We start from the raw sequence: 12,247 nt of genomic DNA on the forward strand, positions 1-12,247 counted from the left end.
AGCTCGTATTGAATATTGACCAGTAGGCAATGTGATTAGCATGTAAGTAACTGAGAAACGTGCGTTTGTCCTGCAGGATGGTGTCTATCTCTTGAGATATGCTGAAGGCTTAGAGCTTTGTGGGACACACACAGATATTTGCAGCATCAGGATCAATATTTTTTGTCCCCCTTCTTGCCTCTGGGCCATAGCATCACCAACACTGAAGCTAATTGTCCTGAAAATACTAAATACAGACCAACCTAGGTTTGCTGAACAACAAAAGTCTGTGAACAATATCCACTGCCTGATTAGTATGCTCTATTTGGCTTGGTCAAATAATGTTGAGCACGCTATTTTTCCTTTAATGTTGAAAAAGCATTTAGTCAATAAATTTGTTTTGAGTAACATAAATGTTATTTGGGATGGTTCTCACAACAGAAGGGCTGATGAGGCATTCATTCCCAGTAGCTGCCATTATTACTGGGGCCGTTGTACTTTAGAGAGTGTAACTAGGACAGATTGTTCTTGTCTCATGTTTTATTTATCTGTGAAGCCAAGGATTTCATGGTAAAGGAAGTGTATTGCTTACAGAGAGTAGAAGTTAAAAAACAGCATAAATGTGCTTAATGTACATCTCACAATATGCCTGAAGGGATCTCATTATTCTACTTAGTTTAAACTGAGGAAAAGAGTGATCTCTGGAAAAACAGGGTGTGAAGCTGGATGACTGAATAATTGAAAAAATTTCTTGCATCACTTCTTATCTACTAAATAGAAAAATATAAAGATACTTAAACTTTATCCCAATCTCCTTCTGTCCAAAGAACATCCTATTAAAAAAGCTCTAGAGAAAGAATGTAAACTCTATTGCAAAAGCCCACATTTAAGAAACATGTTTACTTCATATTTTTCACTTTTTAAATCCCTGTAAGGGAAGAACAGACTCATAATGAAAAGGTTCTTACCTTTCAATTTCACCTGTAACTGCTGAAGGTATGTTAATTATCCTGTTGATTAAAGCTATTCTGCTAAATAAGAAGAATACTGTTTCCAATCCCTTTGTTCCATAATCATTATTCTCGGGTCCATCCTTCTCTCCAGTTTGTCCTTCAGCTGCAGCAAGGTACTTGTTTGATAAATCAATCACTCTTTTTGAAAACAAGTTGATTACTGCACGTTCTTCTAGCACACCACAATCTGTACATTTCCATCCTGGCAACATTAGTGAGAGGTGGTTTTCACTTGACACAAGTCCAAAAGAAACAGGACACTGAAGCCTCAAGATATCTAAGTGTCTAACACAAAGATTGTCTATTTCTTTATCTACACCCCATGGTAAGAGACATGACAAAAGCAGTTTAGCTGTATCACTGGTGACAGTCACATCAATGTTTCCTGATGGTTGCATTCTAATCTTTCTTGAACTCTTCATTTTTTTATGTCTCTTCATGCCACCACTTTCTTCCAAAGGCCTAGCTGCATTTTTATCCCTGCAGACCTGGTTTGAACACACAGTATCTACTTGCCCATCCACTGGAGATAGGGAGCCAGCAATTTTATTTCTTTTTAATGTCAGTACCCTTTTCTCAGTAGTACTTTTGACTCTTTCTAGAGTGTCAGAGTTGTGGAATGAATTCGATGACTTTAATCCACTGAGTTGAGACGACAGCAGAAGTTCCTCAAGTTTTTCCACATCAAATAAGAGAATATGGAAGTTTGCATTGTTCCATTTTGTCTTAACTGGTAAAATAGTAAAGGGCTGTTGGATGCAGCTGGTATCAGTTAACTGAAAGAAAAATATTAAGTGTCCAAACAGAAATCCATAGTATTTTGTAATTTTCAAGATATCAGCATAAAATTGCATATGGAATAGACCAAATCTATTAACTCCATTAAGTTCAACTTAATTATATTTATTCACTTCTTACTAAGGAAAAAGGATTTTCTTCTTAATAGCTTAAGATACACAGAAACATATGCATGTAAATACTACAATACAGGCTCCCTAACATCTCCAATTATACAGGCATGCTGTAGATTGCATCCATCTTTGCCAAAACTCTGGACTGATATTTCTTCTGCTAGGTCTCATTTCAAGCTGAAATGCTTTTAGAAAAGTGTTAATACAACCCTTTTTTCAGAACTAAAGCTAGGAAAACAAATCCTATGATGTTGCAAAAATTCTTGCAGACCTTGACAATCTGTATGCCTTGTAGCAATTTGATACGTCTGAGATAAAGACTATGCCTTTGCCATTTCAAAACATGCAAAACTATCTTCAAGTTACTTAATTTTGAGTTAAGTCACACATACTTTAACAGCAACAAAAAAGAACTTATGTAATTAGATCTCCAGTTACAAAACTAATTACCTTAGATGAAAATAATCGAGAGAAAAAGGCCACAGAGCTACTGCAATGTTTGGGAACAACTGACTTCACTTTGTGCCACCCTATTTCCAACCTGGATCTTTCTAAAATTCCCCATACTTTTTCACCAACTTCAAAGGCCATTCATGGCAACGTACTTGTAGAGCATCTTTTCAGGTCCACATACTAGTGGGATAATTGTGCTGGTATAAGTACACGTCTGACTACTGCTGTTAATAAATACCCAAAGAAAGTAGTTTTTGAATCCTCCTAAAATCTGGCAGAAATAGAGATTTGAGAACAGCTACATTTATTCACAATTTTAGACTGACGTATTTAACTATGGTAATGGTAACCTAATCACGATGAACTGTAATCATGTCAGCCGAACAACATGAGAAAACGTTCAAAATCATCTTCAAAAAAATTTAATGCAGTTTTATTCTTGTAGTTTCATTATTTAAATGATAAATCATCATTAAGAACAAAAGTTTACATCTTTTAGAATTAATTTTTATTTTACCAGTGTCCTTGGCATAGGGTAGATACTATGTTGTGGCAAACTCCTCATGAGAGGATGTCTTTGGACACATTAAAAATCAGCTCCTTATACAGTTGTCACAGAACTGGACCACACAAATGCCTGTCAAAACCAATCTGTCCTGGACATTAGAATCTTAGGCAGAAAGTAGTCTAAGCATACAGAAAGAATACAATATTTGAGAAGATAAACTAAGACAAGTCTCTATTAAGACATAAACTCTGCAAATTAGATACTCTCCAAGTAGAACCTGTGGAAAGAAGGAAAGAGCAAGAATAGACACAAGAATGAAGAAAAACATTCATACAAAGCCATGTGAATGGAGGATATATGCAGGCACAAGTAAGATCCTAAGGATGAACAAGAGAGGGAAATTCCAAAATATGTCCTGTAGCCCTTGGAATATTTCTATAAATGGAAAACATTCCATGCTTGCTTTTCCCCCACTCCCAGTTTCCCATGAATACTTCAGGAGAGGTACTCTGTTTTGGCCTTCTGCACCACCTGATTTCTGAGAGTCTTTAAGAAGAAGAAACATAGCAAGTTACCTCAGATCCTATATTCTAAGCAGGATCCTCTTACAAGAATGGATTTCCTGCCTTACACATCTGCAAATTCAGAAGAAAAACATTTCATGTTCTTGCTGCCCTTTTCCCCATACAACTTTGTGTTTTTTATGACAGAGCTTCTGCAGGTTTCAGAAAGCAGAAAAAACTTCCTAGTGGGGCCACAGTAGAATATCAGCTTCTGTTGCTGCTTCCTTACTCTTTTTTTTATTGTAAAAGTACTGAACTGATGTACCACCCAATGAAGAGTCTGCAATAATAATGCCACCAGTGATAGTTAATGACAAATATTCAAGTTTTAAAAGGATGATCTTAATGTTTCAGTAAAACCTATTTTCCTCCTAATTTTCAATTTTTAGCTGCATTGTAGAACATAAAGTCTGAAACAGTAATTCCCTTTAAGAAAAAAAAAAGTAAATATTTTGTAAGTATTGACTCTGGGCATTACGAATTTTTCAAAAGATTTTTTTTCATAGGAAATGCAATATTACATAGAATCAGAAATCACAGAAGGGTTTACTGGAAGGAATGTCTGTAGGTCATCTCAAACCTCCTGCTCTACCGACTTTCATGTCACTGATGTTTTTATGAAACTGATGGTATTTCAGAGCTCATTTTCTGAGGAAAAACCCCATGACAAATATCCAGTTGTAATTTGGAACAAAAATCCTATTACTTCTGCATACAACTAAAAAACATATCAAATTGAGCTAAATGACAAAGTTGAATCTTTAAGATTCCTCCAATAAATTTCCATTATAATGACAAAACTCTAAATTTTTGTCTGAGAGACTCCAGATGAGTTTCGAGAAAAGCAACTACTTTCTTTCACAGGAATCATCATGCTGCACTACCAAGCGGCATTCCATGAAGGTACTGGCAGGATCATCCAGTGGTAAAGTTATGAGATTGTGACACAATATCTTATATCAGAATCCCTCTGTATCTATTAAAGAGGTAACTTTTACCTTCAGGGGAACAGCAGACACGAGGGAATATAAATTCCTTGTTGATGTTTTTGCCCTTTTCTTTAAGCGCTTATGACTTGTATGTTTTTATTGTCCTGCACAAGCCTATGCTCTCAGCACTGTGTTCAGTCTAGCTATTTCACCTTTACAAGCAAGCATGTACAAGCAGAAAGACAGCATCAAGAAGTGACTTTTCAGTCCAGTGATACTTTTGCAAACAATCATGCCAGCTTCCATATCACAAGTGATATGGACTTTCCTAGATCACTGTTAGTTTTAATTTTCTTACAATAATTAGAAATAGTCCGCTAATGCAAAGAACTGTTTCTCTTGAAAATAGCTGAATCTTAAAAGAAACCATCAAATGTTATTAAACAGGGCAACAGCTGGCTTAAACTTGAACGCAATGTTGATTAACTCATCTTTCTCAAGACCACTCCTTACCCAACTCCTTTTACATTACAAACTATGATTTTATAGAATTAGTTATTTTTAAACTGTTCATATTGTAGTTGCAAAGGACACAAGGAAAAAATTTTACTCTCTCTAACCTATCAGTTATTTGACTATTTAGTTTCAGGTAATAATATAATTTGGCTTTCTGTTATTTAGAGCATGATGCTCCCACCAGATGAGAATGCACTCTAAATACATAATCTTACTTAAAGATCTCCATAGGGAGTCATAAGTAAGAGATTATAACTGCTTGTTCAGGTTTTCTTTTTATCCCTTTCCTTTTTCCTTTTTAAAAAGTAATATATTATAGTTAAGCACTAGGATTATTTCAATGTTTAATTATGCTGTTTCCTAATACACAGGGAGAACCCCATGGAATGCAAACACTGGAATTCACAAGCTAGCTTTGACATTAATAGAAGCTATTATTATTAAGCTTATCATTTTCATTTTCTCTGTTCTATACATTTATATTTGGTTGATTAACATTTAGAAACCTTTAGGAAAATCACTGTCCAAACAAAGAAAAATTCTGTGACAATGTCAATCTGCTGAGACATCTGTGATGCTACTGTGTGTGAAGTCACAATAAATGTTTATTGGCAATATGAAAGCTTATTGACATTGATCCTAAAAGCATCTACCATGTTATCTTAGCGCTCTGCCATAGGCATTTCATTCCAATGAAAGAGGGGGAACATCTAAAGCTTTAGACATAAAACACTATTTAGAAAATATGGACAAGCTATTCTCTGTAACAGAAGATGACAGAAAATGGAAGGAAACCCATAAAACTAACTATGAACTAGAGAGCTGGGAATAGCATTTGATGATGGATATTGAAAAGCAGATTAACAGATATTTACATTCTGTACTGTGCCTTTCCTGAAGTTCCAGAAGTATTCCACAAAACTAAATCCTACTACATCCAGATATATATTGCTATTATCTTTAATTTTTTTTCAAATATACACGTTAAGAGTTTAGTAACTCAGCATCCAAAATAAGGCTAATAATAGCAAAGCATGACGTGCCTCTGAACCATACAGTCCAAGTTTGAGGCTTCCCTGTTGCCAACACACAGGCTTCAGTAATGAAAAGATCCCTTTTTCCTTCTTTTCTGACAATTTTTGTTCAAGTCAGATTTAGTTATCATGGGATTGTCTTTCAAACCCAAACTGCTTATGCGAATATACCTAAATATCAAGCCATTCAAGCCTTACTACTCTCCCAGTGAATTTCAAATGATCATGTCAAAAAAATATTTAGTAATACAGAGGCTTCCTTCAATTCCTTCAACTTAAATGACCAACACACTATGATGTACTGAACACAACCTACAGATTTCGGTAATCATAATTTTGAAAGACCATAGAGGCATCTTTTCTAGTTTACCATTGCTAGTTTAGATTTTATTTTTGGCATGGTCAGCTTTCCCTGACCAACAATGTTCCATGTTACCTGCTGTAGTTCAGTTCTGAAGATCAGCAGGATGCGCTCCCTCTTTTTTTTGCGTTACTAGCAGTAAGTCTAACAAGGAGTTACTCCAAACAAGGTGTACGTTAGTCAAGAAAGAAAACTTTAGTAATAAGAAAAGTCATGTTTTCATAAAGTGTAAAATTTGCCATGCTCACAGCTATTTATTGTGATACAGCTTGCCACTTATTTTTGTTGGAAACTGAGAAGTAGGAAGAGCTTCTTTATTTTGTATATGCACGCATTATCTCAAAATTAATCTAATAGCACCATCAGCCATTTCAGTTAAAATATTGGCTAGTCCCTAACAAAAACTGATGAATAAGTATCTAACGAAGTTCTATAATTAACCATTAGATCTTAATTTAAACATTTCCAAATCCCAAACTAAAATAGCCTACTTCTCCTTATTCCTTTTTTTTTTTTTTTTTTTTAGGATTAACAAATCACTGTTTGAAGCTGAATACTTTAGTAATGAGGATAGACCTCCTTTGTTCAAAATAAAGCCATTTGTGTGCTGATACATTCCTGCTTAACAAGTGGAACTTGGAACATTTTTACTGTTTGGAGGAATCTGCATTGCTTGATAAGGCTCTGTACGAGGCCTTCACCTGTAAGCTTTAAAGAAACAAGAAGTCTGGCTACAGACCAAAGTTACATCCTGAGACTCATGAACATCTTGTGCATCATCTCTGACTGCCCCACAGTGGAACAAGCTTTCTACATTCATGAAAAATCAGGATTCAGGGCAGCTTCGAAATGGCAAGCTATATTCCACACATGGCAACTATCACTTCTGTAACAGCTCCCTAGTCTGCCACTGAGGTCTGAGCCAGGACAACAGCTAGAATAGGATGGACTGTTTCAGTTGGAAGGGACCTACAACCATCATCTAGTCCAACTGCCTGACCAACTCAGGGCTGACCAGAAGTTAAAGCATGTTAAGAGCATTGTTTAAATGCCTCAAACACTGACATGCCTGGGGCATTGACCACCTCTCCAGGAAGCCTGTTCCAGTGTTTGACCACCCTCTCAGTAAAGAAATACCTTCTGACATCCAGTCTAAACCTTCCCTGATGCACTTTGAACCATTCCCATGTGTCCTGTCACTGGATACCAGGGAGAAGAGCTCAGCACCTCCCTCTCAACTTCTCCTCCTCAGGAAGCTGTAAAGAACAATGAGGCCACACCTCAGTCTCCTTTTCTCCAAACTAGACAAGCCTAAAGTCCTTAGTCACTCCTCACAGGACATTCCTTCCAGCTCTTTCACCAGCCTTGTTGCCCTCCTCTGAATGAATTCAAGGATCTTCACATCCTTCTTAAAGAATGGGGCAACAAAACTAAAGTTGGGGCAACAAGCTTTGGAGACTCACTTTGATTTTTTCTGGCATGGAATCCATTCTACTTTTTTTTTTTCTTCTTTTGCACATCTTTACCAAACTACCTGAGCACCCAAGGATAAATTTTCCTATGACTATAGAAAGGAGGAGGCAGGGGGCTATCCTTACTGTGGCCCCCAAATACATCAGTACGTGCCATTATCTTTAAAACAGACATACCACATAAAAATTTCATGGGAAGTACAATTCAAGTGTTGTTCTACCTAGCTGCCTAAAGGCCTTTTTCCACTGGGATCCAACTTGTTCTAGGAACGCTATTCCACTTAAAATACACACTTCCATTAGCTGGCAGGGATTCCCACACTGTTTCAGCTCCTCATATATATGTACTTTCTCCACACACCAGCTTTGTTTACCAGATGCGTTCTATTGTAGGCTTTGTGCTAAAAACAGATTTGACAAGAATGGTCTTGACGTTCATTTTACATGAAGTAAATAAAGTGGCAAAATCACATGGTAGATTTTTAGAAGGCAAACTAGTCTCAAAATATACTTAGACGTCACTTCGATACCACAGAAAATTGCACAGTTGTTACAGTGTGGGTAGTATCAAATTCTATGTAAAATAAGTCCTGAAGTGTTAAACATTAGTTTTTCTACAGACTTTTGGCCTTCTTTTCGCATTGTTCGCTCACTTTATCTCAAACATAACAGGATAAAAGTGACAGAAAATTGGCCCCAAAGTTCCCAGTGCCTGCAGAGTGGCTCATGCTGCATAAAGCATAAATGTGATCTATTCTGCTGATTCTAATCAGTTTGGGGTTTTTTTTATATTATGTAATATTCAAGGGGTTTGTGTTCCTTTGAGCTTTCTTTTGTGAAAGTATTTTTTGATCCGTTAACATCAAACAAGTCAGAACAAAGATCAGTGCCCTCCTTTATCCACTACTTGCCACCTGCAATGGCTCAGGAAAATATTAGACAGAAATTGAACAACTTATTTTTAGGTGAAATTTTAGTTAGATTTAGGAGGGTGAAGGTGACCTTAATTGAAGTATTGTCAAAGGAGACTAGAAGATTCTTTCACTAACAGAAGCTGCACTGCTTCAGATTTTTTGGTGGTGGGAGATTTTCCCTCTTATTTGTCTGTGGCTTTTGGCAGATTTATACTTTTCTATTTTGACAGTCATTAGACTATCAGCTTTTAATATAGGCCCAGTACAACAGCATACTTAAGTACATGATAAAAGTCTATCAGAGAAGCAAGACCTCCTTTTTTAAAAAGTAATTAGTTCATTATAAAATATACTTACTCCAAAGATATCTGCTAATTTAATCAGTAAAATATCACCATCCTACTGTCTACTCACGTGTATTCAATAAAGAAATCCTGTGAACAAATTGCATGTACTTCACCCTTTCAAACAAGTAATTTTCAGCAACACCCAACATGGAATCATTAAAACCACTGTGTCTAAGAAGTTTCTTGATATGATAATTTCTGAAATATCACAATGAAGTTTGAGAATACAATATCGATATGCTTATTTCAAGGAAATTAACACTTATTTTTGTCATCTGTCTTTGCTGTAATCTGACCTTTAACTACACTACAAAGACAATAGAAACTTTAAAGTGCATTTACATGTTTTAATCACTTACTGTACATTACCTCTGTGGCAATCAATAACATTGACAATAGATAGGATTTAAAAAAAAAACAACCACCAAACACTAAAATGTGAAGAACCTCAGTTAAAGAAATGAAAGAAGAGAGTGGGGCAATAGAATTTGCCAACCAAAATGTCTTGAGGGCTAAGCATTTTCTGTGTCCTTATCATACTAGTAAACGGGATATCAATAGAAGTTCAGAGCTCAAAACTTTTCTCAGAATCATGTCTCATCATTAGTGTGGATCTAGGCTCACAAAAAAATAAGTATGTCACACAGCTACTTGTAAAAGTTCTTCAGCTACTCCTACCCTGTCTCTTACATTTGTACTTCATGGAGCTGGAAGAACTGTTTTAACTGAAGCATGGCTACCACACTAAGGGTCTTTAACTTACACTGCCAATGGCAGCTCTATTCTATGCTCCATGATGATTTATTCTTAATGGTAGGAGGCAATAAGTTATTCTTGATGGTAGGAAGCAGTTTTGGGGGGCTTTTTGGGGGTTTGAGGTTTTTTTTTTAAATACAGAATAGCTTAGTAGATGTCGTTACTTGCATGGGTAATTTTCCTCCTTAACCTTTTTAAAGAACATAGTAGCATTATATATAACATACACAAAATAATTACGTTTTGGGGACATGCTGGCTGGTGCTCTCTCACACATAGTTTTGCAAAATAGGAAACCCGTAATTGTCTCATGGAATTGTCTCAGAAAACAAATACATAAACAATGCACAAAATGGTTTGCACAGTGTAAATTAAAGCATTAAATTCATTTCTAAATCCTCTGAGTCCTCGGTTGCTAGAGATGGTAGTCGATAGTAGTAAAAAAAAAAATTGCCTCCTTGAAATGTGCTTGGTGGACAGCAGCCTGATGATTGGCAGCACAAATAGAAGACAAACGAGAAAGCCTTCAATCTGCAGCTGATGCACAGGAAGAACATGGGGAGCTGAGTTTACAATAGAGAAAACATTACCAAGCTAATGGCACAGGCAATCATTTGACCACCATGCATCTCTGATAGCAGCAGGGCATCCATTTTCAGTTAAGTGTTAGAGTACCTTTTTGCTTTCTCTGACCACTGCGGGGGTAAAACAACCTAGTGCGTGAAACCCACTGACTGGTAATAAATTACTATATTGGATACTTTTTGTTTTCTTTTAGCAATGACTTTACTGTGTATTCCTGCTATCATTACCAATTAAAGTGGAGATCGTGTTAGCAAGCTATATCTAACTGTATATCAGTCCCTATGCTCCAATTGCTTTGGCAAGTATCACTGGGTCAAGAGGCTCCTTTGACCTTTATCAGCTAAGTCTGTCTGACCACTCACTATTTGAAGCAATCTCAGCTGAACAGATGGACACTTTTGCAGACTCTATAAAGCTTAGAATATAAAGATAAATGAAATTGTGTTTGGGGCTTCAAACTGGTTTATGAGCATAAAATATTGTTAGCAAGTTCCACAAAAATCGCAGATTTCAAATAGCACATCTTAAACCTATACCATGAACACAACACCTCTTTATCTACTGGGAAATTGTATTTTTTTGTTGTAGCTTCTACAGATAAAGCTAAAAACTTGATATAACCTACATGTCTAGTTAGTACAAAGTCACTTCTGAATTTAGAAAGCCTAATTTAATTACTTTAATCATTAAAAGACAAGCAAGAAGAAAATTTAATATAGTCTTTTACCGTGACAGTCAGAGCAGCATACAGCACATGATCAAACAGATCATTCTGTTGAAAAATACTGAAACAGTTGGATACCACAGAGCATTCAGAGAAGGCTTGGACCTTCATTTTAAATTTCCTTATCTTAAATTTCTTAAAAGCCCTTATTCTTTAAAATTACTACACCAAAATTTTAGTCATACAACACATAAGAGAAAGCTTCAAATTCCCTAGGTGATGCTTGAAGAACTGGTAATAATTAGATATGTAACCATAAAATAATCTATTGTTCAACAATAACATTGAATGATCTTTTGTTTGAGCTAAATCACATCAGTAAACCTGCCTCGTTAAGTTCATAACCTTATGTGACAAATGCTATACAGGCTTAACTAGATTTAGTGTTGAAAGTTTTTTGAATTGGATAAAACCATGGGATACCATTTTCTTTCTTTTTTAAGCCTGGCTTGGCTTTCAGAAGAATAAATTCCAAAGAGGTAAAATTCTGATCTGTGTCTTTCTGCAGGGTGTCACTGATGTTTCATAGAAATATTTCTGCAAAACATTTTTTAGTCCTTCATTCTGATATCACCCCAATTCAACCAACAATTCAAAACCAGTCTTACTAACAATGAGCCCACTGTCATTTGCAAATACATCGCTGGCTTATTTTCTCTCTCAGCTAAAAAGATGAACAATCTAGGATGTGTGCAAAGATGCAGTTAGTTAAAAAGAGTTACAAATAACAGGTATATAATTGAAATAGCTCTTAAACATACACCATACGCCATCTCTAAAAGAACGGGCATAGGAAGAAAGAGAACAAATTATCTGTTACGCTTTCATCTCCATGTAAAGACCATATGCACCTTCTAATCCAATAGTTCCTATCAACAATCCACACATGCACACTCCTATGTCTAACCTACCTACCTCCTGGAGCTTTAAATTTAGTGAGAATTTTAACAGTTTCTGTCACTGAAAGTATCCATAGCCTCCCAAAGTGGGCAGACAGGTCAGGCTTACCCTCTCCAAAGCTAAGCACAGGGTGAGGATCAGAGTAAAGGTGTGACTACACCAAGGTCATTCATATTCCTTACCTTCAGACACTTAGTCATAGGACAGAGGATCCTCTTGAGAGAGGCATTCAGAAATTTTCTTTTTTTATTCACTTACCCTCTTCAAACCTCAGGACTCACA

General features: G+C 36.1%; 1 protein-coding gene across 4 annotated transcripts in view; it reads right to left on the reverse strand.

The window, feature by feature from the left end:
• The window catches only part of WDR72 (WD repeat domain 72), a 395,476-nt gene that overhangs the window by 326,244 nt on the left and 56,985 nt on the right, over nucleotides 1-12,247 (reverse strand). For all 4 annotated transcript variants that reach the window (XM_074837440.1, XM_074837444.1, XM_074837441.1 and 1 more), the window contains one exon: nucleotides 948-1,768. In XM_074837440.1, the coding sequence (XP_074693541.1) occupies nucleotides 948-1,768 (821 nt within the window). The remainder of the gene's footprint in view (nucleotides 1-947; nucleotides 1,769-12,247) is intronic.

This window comes from Strix aluco, chromosome 12 (assembly GCF_031877795.1).
Source record: "Strix aluco isolate bStrAlu1 chromosome 12, bStrAlu1.hap1, whole genome shotgun sequence".
Taxonomy (NCBI): domain Eukaryota; kingdom Metazoa; phylum Chordata; class Aves; order Strigiformes; family Strigidae; genus Strix; species Strix aluco.